This window comes from Tachypleus tridentatus, chromosome 7 (genome assembly GCF_004210375.1).
Source record: "Tachypleus tridentatus isolate NWPU-2018 chromosome 7, ASM421037v1, whole genome shotgun sequence".
Lineage (NCBI taxonomy): Eukaryota > Metazoa > Arthropoda > Merostomata > Xiphosura > Limulidae > Tachypleus > Tachypleus tridentatus.
The window spans coordinates 145,279,301-145,305,475 of NC_134831.1; the positions used below are offsets into that span (position 1 = coordinate 145,279,301).

Sequence of the window (26,175 nt, forward strand, 5' to 3'; positions counted from 1 at the left end):
ATAGTATGTTGCAAGAAATTTAACAAAACATTGTTTTCTAATTACTCAAAATGAATAAGAATAAAAAAGATAAAATACAAAAAACTACACATCTCTTACCCAGCGAGACTGGTCACATAACAAAGAAACAAAAAGAGGAGCTAGCTCTTTGCGACGGGTTTCCATGGAACATACACAAGAGATTGGCATGAACACTTCTGCACATGCTTTCCTCACACCCCACACGCCATCCTCACATAAATATTGGAACTTGTAAAGCTAAGAATATAAATTGACAAGTTACAAGGGAATCGCATTAAAAATGTAGAATTACACGATAAGTTGTAAAAAACAAGATAGAACTGTTTTTCTGATTGATACCTTCACACACAGTTTAGCCACCTTTCTCAATGTGGAAACACTGAGAACAATAGCTAAACTCTGTGTGCGTGCATGCATGCAAGTTTTAGAATTGTGTCTTTATAAAATTTATGGGCTCAACATTCATTCCAAAGAAGTGTAAGAACCTAAAAATTAAAACAAAAAAAACTCAAACTAGAAAATAATTCTCTAAAAACTGAAGTGGAAATAGTAAGTTTTAAAACTGTGTTTTACATATTATGGAGGAAGAATTTCAACATCATGCAAATAAAGAAAATACTGTATTACATGTTAAAACTACATGAATATATACACAGATTCAAGGGCAATAAACACCTAGATTTAAGAGCAGACAGACAGTTGTCCAGCAAAATGAAAAACCTAGTCTCCATAACAAATTTGCAACCATTCAATAAACTACATAAAATTTAGATTTTGAAAAGATTTTTTTGTTTAATATACTATTAAAACCTACCCTTAAGAACAAGTTCAAATGCATTCAAATAGGCTATATAAAGGAAAGAACAAAAGGCTATATCTAATAAAACAATTAGTTAAATAATAAAAAATAAACTTTAGACAATAATACGACTTGTGTAAAACTTTGTTTCATTCACACATAATTAAAGGGTTATTCACACACTAACAATTACAATATGTGTGAGACACAAATAAAGATGACAGTACTTTTACTTAAATCTGTTTAGCAGTATTTTAGAAGAGAGAAAAAACAAAGTACCAGTGAGATTTCTATACCATGTATTCTAATAATTATTACTAGTGCTGTATCATATGCTTTTTAAGTATAAAATTACATTCAGAATTCAATATTTATATAAATTTTAATTATTACAAGAACATAAAATTATACAAATAGAAATTTTAACCTAACTTGCTGAGAGAATACACAATTATAAACATTTAAATGCTGTCTGCACTGATGACTATTTTACTTCATGTTTTTAATTTTTCAGTTCTAAATTGAAAATTGCTCAAAATGTGTTTATTTTAGTAGTTTTGATCAGAATGCTATTGCATTGTTTTTTTTTTTGAAAGATTTAACATCAAAACATAATTCCTTACCAGAATGTCTTCTGTTATCTTTTGTCCAACTACACCACTAAATGATCCAAAATTTGATGCACACACCTGTAAAGTACGTATTCTGTACATAAAACTTCACTGCAACCAAGAAAGTACAGCTGAGTATAGGTTAAAAAAAGGAAGTTTTTATATAGTTTTATGACTTATGATATTTAAGCTTTTCAGACACTTAAAAATTAAAAGAACAATCACTTTTAAGCAGTACTAATAATATTATAGCTCAATAATTAATTTAGTTTTCATGGTGTCTGGTCACTGCTAACATTTTGGTGAGTTGCCATTAATCTCTTAGAGTCACATCTATCTTTTTTTTTTTTTTTCAATACACCAGAGGAGTTACTAGGCACTGGCACATAAGGTCAGTGCATTCATCATTCTATGTTATAGTGCCCTGAATCATCAGTTGGCATCTTGTAAAAATCACAATAAGAAAACCACAATTGATATCATCTGGAAATGCCAAAACTTCCTGCACCTACTGGCCTTAGTCCTGAAAATTTTATACACCTAGTAATGTCTCTGTTGAATACATCATTGTCAAAAAGAACATACAACACAAGTACTTCTTTTAAACATAAACTATTAAAGTGCAAATCTGTTTGGTATGGGGATTGGTAAAACAAAAAATATTTTTTAATACTAGCCATTCAGTAAAGCTGCATACTTTGGATACTTTCATTTAGTCTAAAGAATTTTGCAAACAAACATTTTTTTGACAATATATATGCATTGTAGATTATATGTTGCTGGTATAGAAAAAAAATCAACTTAATTTTTTTTTCCTAAAATATTTTAAAAAATCAACCAATACACAAAACAAAAAATGTAAAGAACATTAACTAACTTCAATATGTGTTTTTAATATGTTCATGAATATTATGTTATGTACTTTTAATCTGAATTAGGTAACCCTTAAAACATCTGTCTGAGAACACTTTTACTGTGCTCATACTGATGGATGTAAAGCAATGTTAGTGAGACATGTACCAAAATGCTAACATGTGCATCACAGTTTCATTATAAGCTCATACTATTACTTGACTGCCACATGTACCATAATTTTGCAGGTGTATGTGCCATCACTTTACTAGTGCCATATACCATCACTTCATGAAAGTACATATACCATTATTTTACTAGTGCAAACGTAGCATAATTTTACAACAGCATGTATAACAGTTTTATTAGTGTACATATCACTGTTTTACTAGTGCATGCACAATAGTTTTATTCGATCTTATAACATAGTTTTAACAGCACTTGTACCATAATTCTACCATTGTATGAACCAATTTTAGAGATACTTATATTACTTTTAGTAAAACATGTAATAGTTTAATTATTACATATTTCCTAAATCTTACAAGAGTAGACACCATTTTTATCACTGTGCTAGCAATCTTACTCGGTCCCTACCAGCGTCTCTAGAAAACACACAAAGTAACGTTATAATGTCAAAACCATGTAGCTTACATTCATGTTATTTATATACACCTATTCCACATTTTCTAAAATTTATATGATGTTTAAAACTATTGCTAAATAACTTTTTAACTCTTACCTTTCGTATGTGGAAGGACGCATCTAGACAAAGATTTCCAAACCTCTCTAGAAAAAGCCTTTCTGTCATCTCTTTACCAACCAAAGGTGCCATTCTACTCATCAACTAATGGAAAAGTTTCAGACAGGATTTTTTTATTTTGAAAAAATACCAACCATACATGTTTATAGTTTACATTTCAAAAAACGTTTTACTTAATTATCTGAGTCAATAACACAAGAAAAATGCCACAAACTACAACCATACACACTCCCGAGTTACTGATACACAGAGGTTTATTTTATTTATTTATCTTTATCATACTTTGATTCTGTCTCCAAGTTATCATGCACAACCAATTATGGCATATTGGTACAATATTTGTTAGGACAATTTGATACTTTCTAAATGGGAGGTATTCAATATACCTTAAATAAAATTTACCAATTGAATGAAACTAGGATTACTTTACATACCAAACACCTAATGAGATTGTTACTGGTAGACAGAATATTGAAATTATATAATACTACATCATTCCATCAGTCGTCATGGATACATTAGTGCTTTTCCATGTATGTTACGGACGTGTGTGCGTGTGCACTTAAATCTATCTATATTGCTTGTCTTATGGTTACTGTAGTCCCCAACGCAACAGAATTATTAACTAAGGGAATGTTTGGAATTGATGTAGAGAATTCCTCCCAGCTAAACTTTCCTGCAGAGCCGCGTTTCTGCGAAACACACGCGGTGAATAGGTAACCATGGTAACAGCGCTACTGGCTGCATAAATCGCAGAAGACCTGGACACTGGTCTAAGGCACTCACGCGCGAATACGTCATTAGACCTAGAGGACACAAAATATAGGTAAAAGTGAAATGTACAAGTATAGGAATTTCTATATGCACGCACGCACACACAAACACACGTCCTAAGTGTGTAACAACTGTAAATTACTGAAGGCACACTTTCCCTCGCGGAAAAGCAAATGGATTTTAATGCGTTTAAGTTATATTATCAGCCAATAAGTACGCGTCTGAAGATTTAATAAAAGAAACACAGCTGTGTCATGGGAGATGCTAAACAAACATAGACTGAATACATTTTAGTAACTGATTTCTTTACGACAAAAAAACAAAATTAATTAATAAGTCACTGTATTTAGGTTATATTAAACATACGTTAATAGAAGATAATTTATAAAGCCACAGGTCATTTATTATTTTTTTTACTGTGTTACTAGATCAGATTTCTATGACAATTTTTTTCAAGTCTGCTATCAAGACGAACGCTTAGTTACTTCTCACGAAATACAAGTGGAGCTGCCACGTTACAACTTAATGATACTTGATAACTAAAGAAGGATAAAATACGATTTTAAAAGTTGAGAGAAAAACTATTCAAAAATTGAAAGAGGATAGACGATTTCTCTTCGAATGCTTTTACATTTATTCCTCAATCTTGTACCTATTAAAATAGAAATATGTTCATTTCTTAGCCAACAGTGGTATTTTCATTAGAATTACTAATAGTGTAAAATAATTTTGTTTCCTGGCATGTTAATTATACAATCAAAATTAAAATATACTTCCTAATTTCACCACTAGATGGCAGGTTCATATACTTTAGTGCTTGACGTAACTACACGAGATTTAACAACGAGAGCGACATGAAAAACAACGAACTTCCCCGCCTATTTCTAATTCATAACAAAATAACTTGTCAATATATCATGCTCACAAATATTCAAAATGTATATTTCTTAGTGTTCTACCAAAGTACATTTTTTATATTCTTCAAACCTAAGTCAAACAGAATACCATTACAGTTATTAAAGAAAAAAAAAAGAAAAAGAGACAAACATGAAACTATATCGCATTTGTACTTAAGTGTAAAAATTTACACTGAAAATGAGTACTCGGTAGGAATCAAACTGATGACGTTAAGCACAATATCTCCGCTCATCAAAGCTGGCTGTGATATGGTTTGACAGAAAACACATCACAGCCACTCTGACGACCGAAGACAGGCTGTTAAGATGACAAGCGACCATCCTGTTTTGACGAAAACGACTAACGAGAAACAACGCACAAAATTAATTTTAATTACTTTGAGAGCACATAAGACTGTATCGGTATATAGTTTAACAAAGATAGGATTTCCTCATCCAACGAGAGAAAATATGGATCTTTCTTACTTAACGACACGTAGGTCATTCCTGCCAAAACAACACAGAACATTTTAACCCTCACAAATATCGAATAGAAAAGTGATATTTATTCCTATGATGACACAAATATTTTTTTGTTCCGAAGATTATAAGAAACGGTCATTCGTGCTCTGAAAATTACAGACTAGAACACAGGTATTATTTTACATAACATTTCCTGTTTCAGAGTTGAAATATAGATTATCCCTTTTCTAACATTCGTCAACTAGAAACATGAAATGTTTAGCTCCGTCAATTAGAAATAATAATAAGTGTATTTCATACGATGTAACCACACACGAAACTGTTCTGCTACAAGAATTAACGATATAAGTGTATTTCACATGAGGTAACCACACATGAAACTGTTCTGCTACAAGAATTAACGATATAACAGTGTATTTCATACGAGGTAACCACACATGAAACTGTTCTGCTACAACTGTTAATGAGATAGACCGTATTCATTACGTGAGAACAATACACGAGATTGTTTTGCTAGAAGGATTAATTATATGACACTGCATTTTGCACATAATAATCCAACATGAGATTGTTCTGCTTCGAGGATTAATTATATGACACCGTTTTTGTACAGGATAACCTGACACGAGTGTTCTGCTATGAACATTCGCTTCTTTTATCGAGTTTAGATCAACAGACCCAAGAGGCTAACGTCACGCCCATTAACCTCTGGTACGTTAGTGCACGGTTGATGAATGTATTTAGAAATACTACATCAAGTCCAGAGTAAATCGCACTTACTCTGGCCCCTCTGAGGACAGTGTCCATGCATTATTTACAGGTACATTTATGTAGAGATATTACTTCTAACTAACAGTTCCATAATATCCTACACTTTAAAATGTAGTAACCTTAAATTAAACATTTATATATATAAACCTAACAGTATTTTTAATTCAGTCTAAAACTAATGTGTGATTATTTCTAGTATTCGGTATCTTGATTAACTTTCTTTGAAAGATATTTACTGGGGAGAAGTATTTAAATCTATTTATACCATGTAGGTGGAAACGGTCTAGTTGACACGAAGATGATATGTATACCATACGATTAACATCAAAACACAATTTCAAAGTTGTGTAATATATATATATATATTAACAAAGTTGACATTAGGTGTCTTTGCTGCAAGTACGTTTCACAAAGAAAATTTTGTAGTATTTATATATTTCGCAACATTCCACAGTTTAACTACATTTTTGTTACGAAGAGTCGTGTTTAGAAATTTTTATCGCTTTACTGGCTCTGTTAAAGTAACATTGTTCCTGCATTGGATAGAAGTGTATTTCCTTTCCTCACGTTATAAAAATCTACTTTCATACAGAATTACTTCTGTGGCACAATAAGAACCGGAAATATAACCGGTAAATGTCGCTCATCATATGATAGATGTCTACTTAAAAGATCTTATAAGCATTCGACTTTAATTTAAATAAATATACGTTACGTCCTGTAGTACATTTTCTTCTTTCCTATTAATTTACACTTTCGTAAAGATGTCTCCTTCTGACTTTACAAAATAATAACCATGAACATGAGCCATGTGGAAAAAAAAATTACCTATTGTACTCTTCCATAGTGGAGTTTGTGTGCTATCTCTTTCCTTCGTATATATGAAAGTAATAGTATAGAATGGAGAATTTAAGAGATTTTGACATGCATCTTAAAGCTAGATGGTATTATCTTAGTGTTAAACTATTTTAATGTTTAATTTATATCACAATAAGTCTAAAAGTCATTCATTAAAACGATAAAAAGGAAAATTGGCAAAACGAAAATTTATTTCACCAAAGAACAAACACATCTAACGTTTTGTAAGCAGAACCTTAAATAACATATTACAGATAGGGTACGAAACTTTTGTGATCATACAATACTAGAATATACCTTGATTTCACTGATATTTGTGAACTTGTATCGCGGAAACTTTGTTCGAGAGAGATTGACACAGCGGACATTGCAAATTTATCCTGAACGACACCTTATATATTCACATAGCCTAAACGGTCAGGGCACAGTTTAATAAAACTTGCCGTCCAAAACGTTTGGAATACAGGCCAGAAGGTTTGTTTTTAATTTCGCGCAAAGCTACACAAGGGCTATCTCTAATTTAGCAGTGAAAAAATAAGAGGGCAGGCAGTCAGCCAACACAATCCACCACCAACACTTGTTTTGTTTTTTTTACCAAAACATATTGGAACTGACTTTCTCATTATAACGCTCCCACGATTGAAAGGACGAGCACTTTCGGTGAATGGATATTCGAATTCGCGACCCGCAGATTGCGAGTCGAGTATCTTAACCATCCAAAGAGAAGGTAACCAACCAGTCAAGTCAACAGTGCTTACTGCCACTGGAATTTGGTCTAACTGTTTGAGCCAAATATTTTTATACGTCATATTCAGTAGAAAATAGAGTATGTATTCAAAAGCATCACGGCTCGAATCATACTACGAATGTTCCACAGCTTGACAGAGCAACTAACTACATACAAATATGCTAAAAGAATAAAGTGAGAAGGGTGAGAGTATAAGGGCATAAACTCGTTACCCCAAAACAATCGTAAGAAAAGCACCACAACAAAAGCATGCTCAGACACACCTACCGACAAGCTAATTTCTACGCTATGCTGTGCTAAAAGAAATCATGGGAATGAGATGAAAGAACTGTATTGGAAGAACATAACTCGTTATTTTAAAAATCTTAAGAAAAGTTTACATGACAGTGTATTGATTAGACATCAATTGAAGCTTCATTCTTAGGTCCATTAAATAATAAGTTGTTACATCTGAGACTGTCTGCTATTAGGAAGCAAAAGTGAATCGAATTTTATTAGCAAAACAAGATTAAATTATAATGTTCAGCTTCCTCTTGGTTAAATATGATGATAACAAAATACAGCTTATACTGTGATGTATCTGTATTGTTATTTAATTGTACTATCACACTGAGAAATTCAGGCAAATACCAACGTCAGTTAACTATCGAATCAGGCAACTTATAACAAAAACAACATAAAAACCTATATTTTACTACGGCTTCACTGTACAGGCACAGCTGAGAACTAAGACCAACAAGAACTAAGACATGCAGTCGTTTCCTTCTTACTCTTAATATTTCCGCCCTTTAGAAGACGAAATTATTGAAGTTATAGGGAAGTCTCAAGTGGACTTAAGAGGTTTTCAGGGATCATTTGTTTACTTTTCAGCTACATTCGACAACATATGGAACATGAACGAGTGTAACTACGGTGGACTTCGACTAGCCATTTACAACTATGTAAGATAATAATACGAATTCAAGATTCAAAACGTGCACCACAGTGGGGGTTATACCCGGCCTTAGCCATTTCAGGGACCTGGACATAATACAAAATGCTGAACCCCTCAGAGTATTCGACAATAAATTAATGGGGCGGAAACTGTACAAGAGAACGATACACTACATTCATTTATGGTCCCAACGTTTTGGGCTTTGTAGATTTACCTTTAAGAATCAACTCATAAAAATATCCATGCAGGTCCTCCATGGTGATAATCTCTAAGCAGCTGTTTCAGTAACAAAACATAAACTGGATAAAAATCAAACTTGGAAAACATTACGTCTTCTCATACAGCATGGACGACAAAACTTAATATAGAAAATCAAAAACGTTCAAGGACTTTAAGGGTAATTCGAACAGGCCACTGTTGTAGATTAAACCCCAAAATTTTTTTCAGGGTACAGACTTTTATCACGATATAACGCGGCAGTATAAAAGCTGGTCAAATAAGAAACATTAAAATAGTTTATTTTACAATTGAACATTAAACGTATGTGAAAAATTCAACTTTTAAAATGTCGCTTTCTTTTTTTGCTGGTTTAGTTCTTTATTATCAAAGCGACGTTTTATTTTCAACTATACACTTACTACACTGGAACAAGTACAAAAATCCTTTAAGTAAATGCGTGAAAAAAACTATGTCCAAACAATGATACTGTTAAATTGTGCTTTTTATTCTAATCCCAAAATATGCTCGAGGTTCATGAACTTTACCCTATCCTAACCGGAGTAATTGCCTGTTATGGTAACAAGAAAGTGTAGGTTAAAAGTTGCTAAGTTTGTTTGTTTTGAGACTTGACTAATTAACCATTAGCAGGCTTTCCACTGCATCAACATAACCATTAGCAGGCTTTCCACTGCATCAACATAATTACAGGGAAAACATCTGCCAGTTCGGTTTTAAAATCCTTCTCGTTTATTTGCGTATCACGAATCTAAAGCAGCATTATATTACAGTTATCACCACCAATATTATTTTACGACAGTTTGTTTGTGTGTTTTTTTAATTTCGCGCAAAGCTACACGAGAGCTATCTGCACTAGCCGTACCTAATTAGGTAGTGTAAAAATAGAGGGAAGGCAGTTAGTTATCATCACCCACCGCCAACTTTTGGGCTACTCTTTTACCAACGAATAGTGGGATTAAATGTCAATAATAACGTCCTCACGGCTAAAAAAGCGAGCATGTTTGGTGTGACGGGTATTCGAATTCGCGACCCGCAGATTACGAATCAAGCACTTTAACCACCTGACAATGTCGTGCCTATTTTACAACAGAATGATAATTGTAATTTAGGGTTATTTAAGAGTGATTAGAGAGTCACACCAAAGTTGAGTGGTTGTATCCGGGAACTTAATACAGCAATTAAAGAACAAAATCAGCCCTGGTTAATTCTATAACACAGCTATTGAAAAACAAAAACAGAAGATAATGGCGATTACTTGGTGTAATAATTTGTAACTAAACAAATCAGAATTCAGAAAGGTAAATAGGCACAAGTTACAAAAACATCGTAAGCATCACCAATTTTGTCATTCCAAATTGCACCGTCGTTGCAGGATAAAAAGCCAACAGAAATATTGTATTTGAAGAAAACAAAAATACTGAGAACTACTAAAATATTGAAATCAAAAAGGAGACTCCATCTAAATACCACAATGTTTTAAGGCTGGGAAGCAGAAACAGGAAGATTACTTATGAACATCAATCGTGTGGAAGTTTTGACAATGAAGATGGTTCGGACACCATGCTGAGACATTGTTCCAATATGATCACAAACATCATCAGCGCCAAAAACTTCCAAGCAATTGATGTCCATAAATAATCTTTGTGTATAACGACTGCATTCTTTAGAACGATCTTCCACCGTCCTAATGTGTGTTAAGTTCTTGAAAACCTAGCGGGTTTATATTCGCTTCATTACTTCTGCGTGAGTAGGAACATTTTTGAACTTTAATATATCCTGACTATATATGTATACTCCATATTAAAACATGTAGCACTATATCCAATATTGTTCTTTTTTGGTTCTTTGTCTGAAACTCGATCAAATGACACAACCAACTCGTTTATCTAAGTCCTCATCAGCTGTTGCTATGGGAAACGCCTGCCTAGCAGTCGTGGTAGAGATACCATTTGGGAGATACTTAATCACATACAAAGGCGCGTGTACAAATACTATATTATACTTGGTCTTCAAGATCGTAAAGAGATTAAGGTATGTGGTCCAAAGGAGGAGCTTCATTAAATAGATCGTAAAGAAACCGTAAGAGAAAACACACGACAAATCTGAATGGTGGAAAGCTTCAAATAATTTTTTTTTTTTTTACCTTTAACTTGTAATCAGTTGATATAGATATTCTGAGAGTGTTGTTAATACATATTTTAGTAAACTTTCAACGCTTTTATTGTAAGACCTTATGATTGATAAATAAAACAAACGGCTGGACTTACAGTTGTACAATTATTACATTACTAATGGCTATTTTAAAGACTAGACTAACGTTTCGAAATTTGTAAATTGGTTTGGGAGTTATACAAATACTTAATACACATGTCAACTCTGAAAATCAAAGCAACATAACGGATTTTTTTTTCATTAGTTCTGCAAGTTTAACTTTTATTCTCACAAACATGTTCATCCACGCTGTTTGGAGATTAAACATTTTCTGCATTTCACTCCTTACAATTTAAAGAAATAAACATTGTTTGACAAACCACAATTCACTCTCTTTAAACTCATAAAGCACTACAAACACTTTAAAATAACAATGTTACTAATAAATCAAAGCGGCTTAACTGACTGGCACAAAAGGCAAAGACTGAAGTTTTATGCCTAACCTCAGAGAATTCTGGTTTATGTCTTCCATTGTGAGGTTCTGACGTCAACAGTGTCCTCTTCGCTCATCAAAGCTGGCTGTGATATGAACCTAAGTTGAAGCATACAACAGCCACTTTGTGAGTGATGGGGATCTGACGTTCTATTTACAGACTTTGTGATATGTAACTGGGCCGGTGTTCTGACATTAGTAAAACCAGGACCATTGAGTACAGATAATTATGAAAATCACAGTTGCTTAGAGAACGATTCTGTGACAATACCACTTTTGAAATCATGCTTAGTTGATTACAAACCCACTCAACTAAAAAAGGCTATGGGATAACATACAGTTTACAAAACTCATAACTATGTAAAAACCGTGTTTAGCCGTTAGTAACTTCAGGCTAAACAATACACTAAAAATTCTACAAAAATCTATTAATCATAGGACGATCACAGTTCTAAAATTATAAACAAAAAATTCGGTGACGGATAAACATAAATTTAGAGAAACAATAAAACTGAAGAAAAGGGAAAACATTAAAACATAGTGAGATTCCGCATTAATAAAACACCTTAAAATAAAACGAAAAAATTCAGTTTGGGTTAAAAAAAATTATAGATATTAAACATGTCAATAATCATGCATTAAGTCAGTCAAAACTGCAAAGTTTTAGTAGAACTAAGAATAATTAGACATGTTTTAGTAACATGGGTAAAAAGAAAATAACTTAGAAGATATGCTAAAACTAACAAACTGGACATAAATAGTTTTATTCACTACATAAGTATAATAGAAGGGAAGAAAAACCTGACAAGAGAAGTTAGTTTCAATAGTTAATAAACACAAATATATATAAACTTCGTACCAGAAACTAACTTGAGAGAAATCATGAATAAACAAAACTGTAAGATGCATTTTAGACAAGAAATACGAACGTGCAAAAACCCAATTTTAATCACTGTAAACATAGCTATCTGGAATCCAGTGAACTTAAACGTCTATAGATCAAGGCCTTAGGATTTGGGTAAAAATAGCTCTTAAAAAAGCATTCTGAACGAGATCTTAAAAATTAATAAACCAAATTTCATTGTGATATACCTTATACCTTCATAAACTAATTTACAAGTAGTCATGTGAAAAATACTATAACACTTTTATTTTGAAAATTATAAAAAAATATAAACGACTACTTCACAATTTCACACATAGAAACCAACACTACTTAGGAAAAACTGAGTCATTAACAACGTTTTGAAATAAATATCCATTTGAAATTGTACAAAATTAAGGCATGAGAGAAACAAAGCATTTTTTTTCAAAAATAGTCAAAGAAGCAACAATATCTTCTACAGCCACATCAAGATGGTTATGATGAGACTGTCCACCATATATTGTAGCCATAATGACAGTCAAGGAAAGCATGAGCTTTCTTTAGTACATGTAGCTGGTAGTCAAAAACATATTCTTAACTGATTAACCATGATGTCTCCAACATGATTTTTCTATGCACAACATGCATGGTTATGAAATGCATATTATAACCATCTATTTGAGTTATATCAGTAATTTATATGAGGGAAAGATACATTCACATTAATTTAAGTGTTAGGATTAGCAAATTGTAAGTATAAAAATATGTACATAGGTATTGAAATCATATTAACAGAAATAGTATCAAAATATTAGTATACTAGAAACCATGAACATTCCCACTTTCATTCCATAAAATAATTATTTACATCAATTTTTGATTTTCAAAAATATCAAATACATATGTATCACAAAAAACTGTTCTTTACTATTGGGTCATTACATCACAAATCTACTCCAATACCAAAATTAGCTGTAGTATTGTGCTCATATTCTTGGACTTTGAATTCTTCTTGATGATTCAGAAGATTTTTCTCTTAGTTTTCACTGCCCTACAGCTCATCAAAGATGGCTGTGATATGAATCAGATTTAGAACACATTTCACAGTCTCTTTGATGGCTGCAAAACAGGGTACAATGTCTCAAGACTAAAATCAGGATTCTTCAAGTAGTAACCATCATGTGACAGTGATAAAGGTTCATTAGGTAATTATCACAAGAAAGAAATATCATGATTCCTCGGGGTGATTACACATGAGAGTGATAAAAATTTCAAAGGTAATTATCACACAACAATGATAAAGATTCTTCAGGTATTATCACATGAGGGTAATATTAAGATTCCTCAGGCAGCTATCATAAGAGAAATATCACGATTCTTCATATAGTTATCACAAAAGTAATACCAAGGTTTCTCATGGTAATATCAGGTAAAAGATTCCTCACATAGTGAGTATACAATAATAATCAAGATTCCAAATGTTCCTGGGCAAAACGGAAATTTAAAAGTACAATCATTTACTTTTCTTAGACAAACATGCAAGTTTCATCATCCTTTTCTATCATTCTGGAAGCATGAATTAAAAAATTAAACTAATTTCTGTTCTTATTTTACTTCCAACAAACACCAAACCAGAGATTATATAATTCTGTGTGTTCTTTCCACCACCACCAAAATGAAAAAAAGCAGGAAAGCAGCAGTTATTTATTTATAAGTTTTTAATATTCTCTAAACAAAGAGTAAAAGGAGGACTTACCATTTTTCAGAAGCTTATACCATCCTTTCCTTCAAAGACAAGGTAGTGAGATGATAACTTCAGCCACCTCTCACTACCCATGTCTTTCATGGAAAAAATGTTTTGAATATAAAGATTCCAAGCATCTGGAACACCAATTTGTAGGAAAGAAGTAAATCTAACATCTCAACTGCATACCATTTGTTAAAAAAAAAATTGCATACATTTCATTATGGATTAAGCCAAAACAAAACAAAAAATATTTGTATGCAAACGTCAAAGAGCATGTTGTATGTTATTTAAATTACTGTTATAATTATACAGAATGAAAGTTTAACATCAAATATCACTTTTAAGAAATATTAATGTATGTACATATGATGATGATTTTAATCCTATGAAATAATATAGGTACTTTCATACGATAGCAGAGCTGTAGGATATATGATATCATGCCATAGGAACAGAAGATTTTGTACCTATTAAATGAAGTATGTGCACAAAAAAAAGATTCTAAAGCAATACAAATAAAAAAGGCTTTGTACATTATAACTTCCAAACAGCCTGTTTCAATCTCACAAATTAGGTAAATTTTGTTATACATTAAATATCAAAACGTAACACACACTGGGATAAAATATTTAAAGGGCTAGAATAAATGAAAATAGCAGAAATACTTTTAGCCCTTGAAGAAATGTAAAAGCTTTAAGTACAGCCATAACATCAAAGCAAAAATAACTTTCTCCTTATTTATAGTAATGTAAATTTTCAAATCACAATAATTAATAACACTTTTGGTAATGATAGTCTGATTGCAGCGCATATGTAAGCTAATTATACATCACGGAAGTGATATATCTGGTCTTTCAACCTGACAGAACATAGAAAAGTTAATCCTAAAGACATGTATGCAAAATACCATTGCACCGACAACTGGGATTTAAAGTGCTTGAAGATGATTTAATTTTATTGTACCCAAAAATGTCTGCAGAAATTTTTTAAAAAATTATGATGCAATGTCACTTTAAATGCCATTTCAGAAAATAAAAAACAACTCCATACTTTGATGCCCACCCTAGTAAATATGATAGAAATAACACTTACAGCTACAGCCTCTGTTCTATGATCATCCATATGCTCAGTTTCTGTCAGCTGTAACACTAGAGGGCATATGTGTTCTTCTAGTTTTGCTGTGGATTAAAATGTCAATTCACACTTCATTTTTATTAAGTACATCTACAAAAATGCTTTGAAAATTAGTGCGCACTAAAACATTTACAAAGATAATTACATTTGAGCCTTTTACAAATATTACATGTTTTAAAATGTAAAATAGTTTCCTCTATAATGAGTGCCTTAAGTGTTAAAAACTTAATTATCAGTTAAATGTCTCTCTGACTAGGATAATCAGTACCATTTAAACTGACAGATGCATACTACTTAACTTCTAATAGTCTAATAAATTACTATCATATTCAGACAGTTTTGGATTATGTATAGTCAGAAGAATCTTTTAAAATAACTTGGTAATTATTTAACACATTTACAACAATATATTGATTCTTATATTTAAGGCTATTAACCCCTTCCTATGTAAGGCTGGAATGGATATTTCCCATTACACTGGGAAATACACACCCAAGCCACAGTGAATGAATTTAAGGATACCATTAGTTTGTCAGCTCTCAAACAATACTCAAAAAAAGAGGTCAGCAACAATTCTTTTATAGGGCACTGCAATACTGTGAAAAGACATCACCATTTCAAGTTCAAAGGGAAATATTTATTTTCTTTATATTTAATGGCTGTATTTTAAATCACTTTTTATTTAATGTAAGTACAATGTTACAGAAACTTGCTGCTCAAAAGTATGTCAGCATTCTATTTAATTATGGAGTAAGACAGTTCTGTGATACAACAGTTAACTGTGGTAGACTTTATTCACTGAAGTACGGTATGAAGGAAATCTGTCTATTGACTAGTGGGACACTGTTCTGTTGCAATAAGAGCCTGTAAAACTAAGAGCTCTTCACTCCCCAACACCAGTTTATCAAGTTACTGACTGCTAAATCATATACCAGTAAGACCTACTGTCTGGAGGATTATCATTTTTCAGGAGGTGTATAACAAGTCAGAATTTCACTATAGCATATGCTGACTAACTTTTAAATCACATACTTGTAAGACCTGTCTGATAGTTCAAGTTTGAAGCAACATTTACCATTTAGCAGGCCATTCTATTTCTGTAACAGACAAATTGTAACACTTAAATAATACTCCAGGAAGAGTTATTACATACCAGTTCACATTTTGTTCCTTAACAGTTGCTCTCTAACTGTTAAAACAATATTCCAGAAACAACTACTATTCAACACTTTATTTTAACTCTTCTAATCCTTCTTCTACAAACATTTCAGTTAACGTGTTTGTAGCAACTGGTTACATTTTCTTTATTACCACAGCTTTGCTACTAATAGTCATTTGATGATAGTTTTCATTTATCAATTATTATATTACAAAAAGCTGTCACTGACATCAAATAACATTTTCTGTTGCAAGTTTAAATATTGAACAAGAAGATTACAAAATGCTTACTAACACAAACCTTTTTCAATCAATTTCTGTTCCACCATCACCATCAGAGCAGCTTGTGTTGTTTTACGAACCTAATTTACAAGATGAAACAGTTATGAAGACAGTTTTTATAACTTCACTAAAGCACAAGACTTGTAAAACTATGTAAAGGGCATTTTCATAAGAATGTTATGACTGCTTACACCATAACACTACATATTTAGTTCCCAAGTACATGATGTACAAAGACAAAATGGGGAAATACTGTATATTCCAATTTTGGTGGACAAATAATATGGCACAAAAATTTTAACTGGAGTGCATACAATTAAAAAAATATTCATGAAGTTCGGCTCAACCCAACATGTTTCAAGTTAAACATTCTAGGAATGTAAGAAATAAATGAGACAGAAAAAAGATTGTGGTTGTTCATCAGAAATCTTGCATTTTTTGCACAAATTGTTGAAAATGACCTAAAACAATCAAATCTGTTTTTGACAGTAGAAAATGTGAATTAGATGCAACGAGCTTGCTTACCTGGTTGTTAATATCAGTAAGATATTTAACCACAGTCGGCACTATAACTGAGGGTATTATATCCGCTAAGTAACCTCCCCATTCATAGCAAAAAGTTCCAATGTGAGGAATTTGTTCCATGAGTTCAGCACGAATGCTTGGTTCTAAAATTTTTAAGAAATATAATCCATTTAATTCTTCAAAAACGAAAACATATCTGTTTAACTAACAACTACACTTTCCTAATATTGTTGCTTACCACAAATAGAAGATACTAAAAATGTGCAATAATTAAAAAGAAAACGTTTAGGTCTTTTAAACCCAAAATGTGCAATAATTAAAAAGAAAACGTTTAGGTCTTTTAAACCCAATATTTTTTTTTTTTTTGCATATTATACATAATGTCCTAATATTTATTACCATACTTTATACAAGGTCGATAACATGGTTTGGATTAGTTTTTAGCCAAAGGAGACAAACGTTGTTGGATGTTGCCACCATCCAATAAGTAAATCAGGGTTTTCAGCTGGATGCCAGCAGCATCTGCTCTGGTTTAAGGAGTTAATAAAGAACCAATTTTATCTACAGAAAATTCAGTACGTATTATTATTTCAATGCAGTCAGAAACCAAAAGGCAGAAAAGATCCAAACAATTTGTACGTTCTAAAGATTATATATGGTTTACAGTTTTCTACAAATTAACAACAATGAAAAAGCAATACTAAATTTGTTTTCTATCAGTATCATTCACATAATGTGAGAACTTAAATTCATTTATTCAAAAAAGTGTTTTAATAGCATTTCAATTCATGATGTTCACTGAGTGATTAACTTCTTGCTACAGATGGCAGTTTCAGTATTGAATTCTACATTGATGGTCTAATTTTTAATATTTTCAACTACCATTTATGTGGGTCCATGAATACTTGGACATTTTTTAAAGAAATTCCTTCCCATTCAGACATGTGCACTGAGAAAAAAAATAAAATTTTCTAGTCACAAGTACACTTTTGACACTGGGCCAATTAAGGCAGTTCTTAGAAACAACTTTTCTTCCTTAGCTCACTGTGCTAAGTGGATCCTCTAAACTTAACTAGTATATTTCTTGTATGCATCTTAGGCACAAATAACAAAAGACAGAAAAAAGTTTCACAGCAGCATTCATGTAGTTGCTACAAATACAATGTAAATGTATGTATGAATAAACACTTTGATCATCCATTGGTGGGGAAATGTGCTTGAGTATACATTTCTAGTTTAACTGTCTTACTCTATGTTTATCAACCATTAAGCCAGAATACTAGTTTAAAAAAACAACAAAACCATGAGGATTTAAAAGCATATTTAAGTGTGTGTTATAAATACTTCTGCAGTTCTACCTTGCCCTCAAAGGCTGAACTTTCCTTTTCTATTGGATTTTTAGAGGATCACTAATGGAGGAAAATTTGTTCAAAAAGAAAAAAGAAAGTTATTTTAATTAGATCCTATTTCTTTTCTACAGCTTTACAAAAAGTCAGGTGCACACACTCATGCCATTTAATAAGTGAATCATAGGTGAAAATATTTTGTAAAAATTGAAGAGAAACTATTTGTTTTTATATGAAAACAAATCCCTGTCGCACCAAGCATGCTCGCCCTTTCAACCGTGGAAGCGTTAAAAAGTAACGGTAAATCTCACTATTCGTTGGTAAAAAGAATTGTCGGTTGATGGTGATGACTAGCTGCCTTCCCTCAAGTCTTACACTGCTAAATTAGGAACAAGTAGCACAGATAACCATCGTGTAGTCTTGCGCGAAATTTAAAAACAAACAAAACTACAATGCACACGTCTGCACCTCTGATATAATAGAAAAAAGAACACTTCTTCCTCATCCAAAAACTTAAATTTGAAAACAAAACAAATCTTAGTTATTTCAAGATAGAGTAAATCACGTTTACAAAAAATATTATAAACTTCTATAACAAGTATTTACACACATTTTATTACAAGATTAGATCGTTTAATATGTATTACAGAGGACTTAGCTGATGGGACACTTACAAGAAATTAACAAACTGTAAAAATACTTGCTTTATGGTTAAAATAAATCTAAAGCCTGTAAATACTTTTGTTCAAAGCCTATCAAGTGCAAAAAAATTGGCTTGAATATTCTGAAGAGCGTGTAACAAAAAACGGGTTATTATAATCGTAAGAAAAACTATAATCATTAAAAAAGGGTTGGTATGATTTTTTACAAGCAGAATCCAAAAGCACACGAATGTAATTATAACGGTCTTCTAAACATAAATTATAAATATATCAGCAAAAATTGTGTAAAAATCGAAAGTTTTAAAAACACACCAATTCTCATCTAAGAGCGAAAAAGAAGCGAAGAATAGTTAGTAATTTTTATGTGAAAACAGAAAATGAGATAGCACTCTTAAGAACATGTAGTTTCTTTTCTCCAATAAAAGTGTATCCACACATACCTACAAACACGTGTTAACCTGTAGTAAAACACGAGGTTTTAGTTTCTCGTTTTCCTAACTAGTTACCTTTTGAATTAGTTTTTGCTTTGCGGGCGCGTGCCCGACGCAAGCAGTGCTCGTGGCCTTTACTGAATAACACGCGTGTTGCTCGCGCGACTAACGGGTTTTCGAGAAGGAAACGGTTAAATATTTCATGCAAGAAAAAGAGACAGCTTGACAATAAAATATCGCATACTTCCCTAAACATACGAAAACATCCTAGAAATAGTTACAACTAACGATTGGAAGCATTTATTATAACTATAAACAGCATTTTGACAGATTAGAGAAGATATAAAAATAACAACTGAAAGAGCTTTTACACAATATGTTCGATAATGATGACGGGGTATATAAGGGAAAAATATTAATGCTCTTTAAACTGTTCCTGGTTAATTATTAGAAGAAACTGTAAACGAAAAATGGAGTATTGGTCACCCACTCAGTGGGCAAAAGAAAAAAAAGACAACAATAATACAAAATTATACATGCTATTCCACGAGATACAGCAGATTTAACAGCTGAAATGACGCTTTATTTACCCAATATATTAAATAGATAAAAGAAACGTTAGTTTACATGTCAGTCAATGCGTATCCTTGACATAAATGGCAGCTCTTTGTAATCCCAAAAGCTACGTTTTAGACTAGTATCTGCATGAAAGCAGATCAAAAAGTAGCCTCTCTCTGATTGGCCAATTGGGCAACCTTGAAGATGACAATCGACCAATCTAGTGAGAGGCTTAGGGAGGGCGGACCGGACGTTGACTACAGGCTCGTGATTCCCATAAGGCTGTGTCAAATTATCGATACTCGGTGCAAATAAGCGTTAATTACGGATCGTTGCGTACAAGTACAAAAATACGAATATCAGTCTGGGAAGGAAAGTCATGCTGGCGGCGACATCTTGTATAACTGTAGAAAATAAAGGATACTTGTTTATAGTACAAACTAAAATGCACTGTATTAGGCTTACCGAAAGTCCGTAACTCTTTCCACTTGTTTATTGAACAAAAATTTTAAGTTCAGTATTATTTTTGTATCCAACCCTGAAGTTGTGTTACACGCTAAATGATTACTTGTGGTATACAGATGTCAATACGCCTTTCTTGGAATACAGCACCATAGATTTGAAAGGCGACACTTCTGGTTTATTTTAAGCTCCCATCTAAATAAAGTTACGTCCTCTTATTAACACTTTATTTTAACGTAAAATGTTTATTGATCTAAGTCATACAATTAACCTTGTCATTGTTAACCCTCGGGTGTTTTTTTATTATATGTAAGTGACGAACATAATCAATCAACAGCGAGTATCTTCCGTGTCCCAATGTTATCTTTTGATAAGAAAATACTGGATACAAAAAGAAGTGATATCACCACATAAAACCCATTTCAGTGTGCCCAGTATGTCCGTCGGTATTGCGCCATAAAACACCAAATCAACCGTCGTTATTAATAGAAACGTAGTTCAGGTACATAGAAAACCACATCACACTCTCACATGAGAGTCACACCTATGTTACGCCCATGTATCTTTTATATATAAATAACAGATTCGCGAGGTTTTTCTTTGTTGTTGTTGTAGACCGCACAACTTGGACACTACGAGTCAAAATAATCCATCTGACAAATACCTCAGTTATTAAGGCTTATTCGATACCTTTTGTTCGCAGTGAAAAACCTTTGTTATGCATTCACTACAGGAGTCTTAGCTTAGAATACTCCACATAGTTCGCGCGAATACTTTGGCCATTTTTTTGTGGTTGCTTTCGTTTATGATCCTACTTATATTGTGACGTGATGTTACAGAAACAGAATGATCAAATCTTAACAGGTCAAACGCAAGTTAAGTAAAATTAAGAAATGAAGATGTAATCCACTGATGTCGATTCCAACAGCCTAATCACAATTGAAACTAGAGGGACACCCAGTAGAGCGTATACTTCTGCCACATAGCATTGATTACATTTGACTTTCAATAAATATGGTATGTCCGTCGTTACTGTGTCATAAAACACCAAACCGACCAACCAATCAACCGTCGTTATTAATGAAAGCGTACTATTTTCTACAGGACAATGAAGAATAATATCGTAAATATATCGATCAAGTTTCACCCAAAGGCGATCATTTTTACTTTGTTATGGGACAAAAAAAAAGAAAAAAAGGCTTGCCACGTTAACAGACAGTGATTTTTTTTCGTGACCTTGACCATCCAAAAATTAACCACTTCTAAGTTAGGTCATAGTCCAAATGTATACTAACTTTCGTCTAAATCCATTCGGCTATATTCGGTAAATCTAGCAAACATCTGATTTAACCTAACGTGTAAATTGTATATTTGCCTATTGTGTGTAATAATTAAAAAGCTTTCATTGGTTCCAGTAACATAGACAACGCTGGGTATTAGATGATCTAGTAGCCACAGTAACTAGAAATATCCAATCTTAAGTATCGTTGTGACATAGCATTTAAAAACTTTCTTAAACGTTCTTTACACAACGCAGAAACTATTTTTATACAGAATAATACACAAAATGAATTATTAGACACAAGATTTTCAAGAGAAGAGTTGTTTGTTATTAAGCAAAAGACTACATAAAGGACTATTTAGTCACCTCACTCCTTCATACACAATAAAATGACAACTGAAAATTTTTAGGTGGTAAATGGGTTTAATTTTTTTTTAAAAAGCGAAATTCATAAAACACGTAAATAACGTAGTTAAGGTTGATAAGTTATCTTTATCGGTTCTGCTACTTTTATTTTTTACAATATTATTACAAACAGTTACCTGTCATTATGATAGATGGCGCCAACTGATCTGAAGTGTCCTTGAATAGTTAGTGAGAATATCACCGAATGAATATTAAATCTAAAAACACCTGGCGATTCAGAAAACGAATACACATATAACGGCAAATGCAAAAAAGGTTTAAATGCGACTTCAATACTTTTTTTAATAACTAGTGCTACGTTATCAAAACTTTTGTTTGTTTTAACGAAATAATGCTCGTGTTCTATTCACTTCGGGAATCGACACCCAGAGTTTAGAATTTTAAACCAGTACACTAAACTCTTACGTCACTGGGGGTAATACAGTTGTTATTGTATCAATTCGTAATCCTAGATCTTATGCAAATTAAGACGCGTGCGTTAAGATAATTTTTTTTTTTAAATGAGACGCGGAAATAAGGAAGTGTTAATATACGTGTGTGCAAGCTATGAGCAAAAATATATATCCGCCCTTTAATAAAATATGTAAAGTTCCTTTGACCTTACAATTAAAAATTAAAATATAGAAATTACAAATCAGAGTTCACGTTTTAGAAAACATATTAATATAATAATTAATATCGAGAACTTTCAGGAATAATATTATTAGTCCGATTATATAAAGCATGCTTTTGAATTGATATATAACTTATCTGTTTTATCTGAAACATATTCAATACCCATACATACAATGTTTTTACGTCAGTACAATATGATCAATATACAACTCGGATGTGGGAAATCTTATGTATCACGACAATTAATAACTAAAACGTTACTTTTAATTACAATAAGACAACCACATTTCATTTTGTGTGTTTGTTAACACATCAGATTTCGTTATAAATTCAATAAAGTTAGCGATATGCACATACGTTCACCATATTAATAATAAGTTCATACCTTTTAATATTAAACCAAAAGCAACATATCTACCAACGTTAGAATACAATAAGAAGCTATACCTTCTAATATTGGAACAAAAATAACAATAACACCATCCTTTCTAATACTCGAAAAAAACAGTACATGAAAGAACCATACCTTCTATTCTTAGAACAAAAACAATACCAAAAATGGCCATAATTTTTAACAGAACAAAACACAATATACAATAAAGCCATAATTTTTAACAATGAGAAAACAACAACTAAAACTACCAAGCAAGGGTTTACTATTTTTTATTAAACGAACTTACGAGTGAAAATAGAGTATGTGATAATATTTCAATCATGCTACATCTACTATATTCAGTGCCAAAAATGCCTTTCGCACAACACCAGGACTCAGATTGACTGAGATACGAAAGACAGTTCATTTGTAGTAGTTTAAAGATACACAATGGGCGATCTGAGTTGTGTTCACCGCGGAGAACCGAACCCCATGTTAGGATTTTTTTTTTTTTTTTTTTTTTAAGTAAACGACAAATAGATTAGCTGGTCAATGTGTAGAAGACGACATTCTCTGTATTACTTTGTACACAATCTTCAAAATTACTGATAGTTATTCTTAAGTGGCGATTTATAATTCAACTGACAATAAAAACCTCGATGATTATTTTATCGGTGTAAAATAAATGTGAGTTTTTATGGTTAGGTTTGTTATGTGGTTAACTGCTTCACATTACATGACAGAAATTACAGCACACAAAGTCGTGTCCACTTCGTTATATATACAGTATACACTGTAGCCTTTTACTACGCTTGTTTATCAATATAGAGGTTAGAGATCAATATTTAAACAAACCTGTAAGTAACAGTTTAGCCCCCTCCATGAATGACAGATTGACAACATGGCCAAAACACTTCATCACGCTGTCACTCTGATCTATTAACAACCACTCTTTCTATCGACATTTCAAGAGAAAAAAAACAACAAAAAACAGAGCAGATAATATATAACAAAGGTATTTGAAATTACATATTTTAAACACACACGCCTCTGTGCAAGAGAAATGAAGTACTTAGAATCCTTAGTTCCATATTAACTGTTTCTCAAGGACGTTCAGGTGCTTTTGTAAGTTAAAAGTAAAATGCTCGTTTTTGTTGGGTTTTTTTCAGTTAGTTATCTTTTGAAACACCGTAACAAACGTTTCACTTCTTAAAGATCTCGTAAGTGTATTTGTTGATGTTTTCAGGTAACCTTAGTAAACAATTCCAAACAATTTGGCGAATTAAATAGAATGCTTGGCCACATGTTTCGGTTTTAAATCTTTCGACTGAGGATTTTTTTTTTTTCTGTGAATATTACTGCTCTATAACGTTTAAAGAACAGTCAACAACAATGCAACATAACTTTCTTTATGGACTATAGTCACTGTCTGCAAAGTTAGATGATTTTTTATTATTGTCAAAATAACTATTGAAGTATCAGAAAACTTACCCCCACCCCCTTTATGATAAGAATATGAAGATGTAACAATCCTTTATTAATCCCACAAAATAATCTGAGTGAGACGCATTGTCTTCAAGATTATGTTAAACTAGCGCCAACACGATAAAGATGCAAGTACAGTCTACTATTAGAACGCTTAATGTGCAGTATGTCTTAAGACAAAGAGAACGGTGCCTTCACACATAGCTCTCCTTAGCGTGGTATATCTCTCCATCTTTGAGGAAACCGAGAGCTTGGCTAGTAATTCTGCTGATTCAGATATAGAACAAAACTTGCTGCTTGTGACAAAACCCGTATCTATGACAACGAAAAACAAAGGGAGTTATTTCTAAAGGTAGTACTAGTCACTTTAATACCTAATCATGTTTTTAATTCATGCTGGCAACACAAATTTAGGAACGTAATCTTCATGGGAATAATTCAAAATTTTCACTGCCCACATGATAGAAAGATCCATGTGTATATAATGGAATCAACTGTCGTTCTGTTAGCAATCACTCTTTCTGGTGGTTACGATATTCTGAAACGCCTTTCGAGAACGTACCCTACTCTATATTTGCATGCTTTATGTAGTGAATTTACACTGTTCATAACACTGACAGTAATCACTTAACTGCAGATTCTTTGCAATAAATGTAAGACACTATACTCAGTTACTGATAATCAAGTTTGTAGGTGACAGTGTTTGTTAAAGCTCTTACAGAAACGTGTCCTCCAATGTATGAAAGTTCAAAAAAGGTGAGTCGGTGTGAGATACAATTAATGGAGACAAAATCATGCGCTTATGTAGTAGAGTTGTGAGGAGACGTCAAGAGTAAAGAGGTTTCTGCTGCTTTAGTAACACAAATAAATTCTATTAGTTCAGAGTTAAAAATGACAATAGGATAGAAACGGGCATATGACAAGTATTCGATATTAAATAGTAAAGCAAGAGATTTCATTCTAAAACTAAACAGAAATTCTCACTGGATAATTTAAAGATCATTCATACCCATATTGCTGTTTATTTCAAAAGTAAATGAAACTTTAACGGACGTATCTCCCCAATTTTACTTGATTATATATACTAAAAGGTGCAAAAAATACAGATTTTGAAAGTCATAAAAACTACGTTATTTTGTTGTTTTTGTTTAAACAATACAGACAGACAGACATCTCGAATAATTGCAATATTTAATCGTTGTATGGCTTCCATTGCAATAAACTTATTCCATCATCAATATATAATCCAAGAGACCAAACTGTATTCTTATGGTTTCAAAACTTAAAAATAAAGCGGGTAATGAGTGTTTATGAAGCTTCTCTTATTGCTTTCATAACAAACGTCAAAATTACATGTAAGGTACTGGAACCTACCTAGTATAATGCCAATGAAGCCCTGATATATTACACGGTGCCCGCTCATCAACGGAAGC

At 32.3% G+C, this 26,175-nt stretch overlaps 1 protein-coding gene across 17 annotated transcripts in view; it reads right to left on the reverse strand.

Annotated features, from left to right (window-relative positions):
• LOC143256826 (serine/threonine-protein phosphatase 4 regulatory subunit 1-like) overlaps window positions 1-26,175 on the reverse strand; it is a 164,898-nt gene that overhangs the window by 13,204 nt on the left and 125,519 nt on the right. For 8 of the 17 annotated variants that reach the window (XM_076514536.1, XM_076514535.1, XM_076514542.1 and 5 more), the window contains 6 exons: window positions 17,103-17,245; window positions 16,597-16,657; window positions 15,096-15,181; window positions 3,026-3,130; window positions 1,444-1,509; window positions 100-258 (listed from right to left, as the gene is read on the reverse strand). In XM_076514536.1, coding sequence (XP_076370651.1) covers window positions 100-258; window positions 1,444-1,509; window positions 3,026-3,130; window positions 15,096-15,181; window positions 16,597-16,657; window positions 17,103-17,245 — 620 coding nt within the window. The remainder of the gene's footprint in view (window positions 1-99; window positions 259-1,443; window positions 1,510-3,025; window positions 3,131-15,095; window positions 15,182-16,596; window positions 16,658-17,102; window positions 17,246-26,175) is intronic. The other 9 variants (XM_076514549.1, XM_076514552.1, XM_076514551.1 and 6 more) reach the window with 2 other exon arrangements.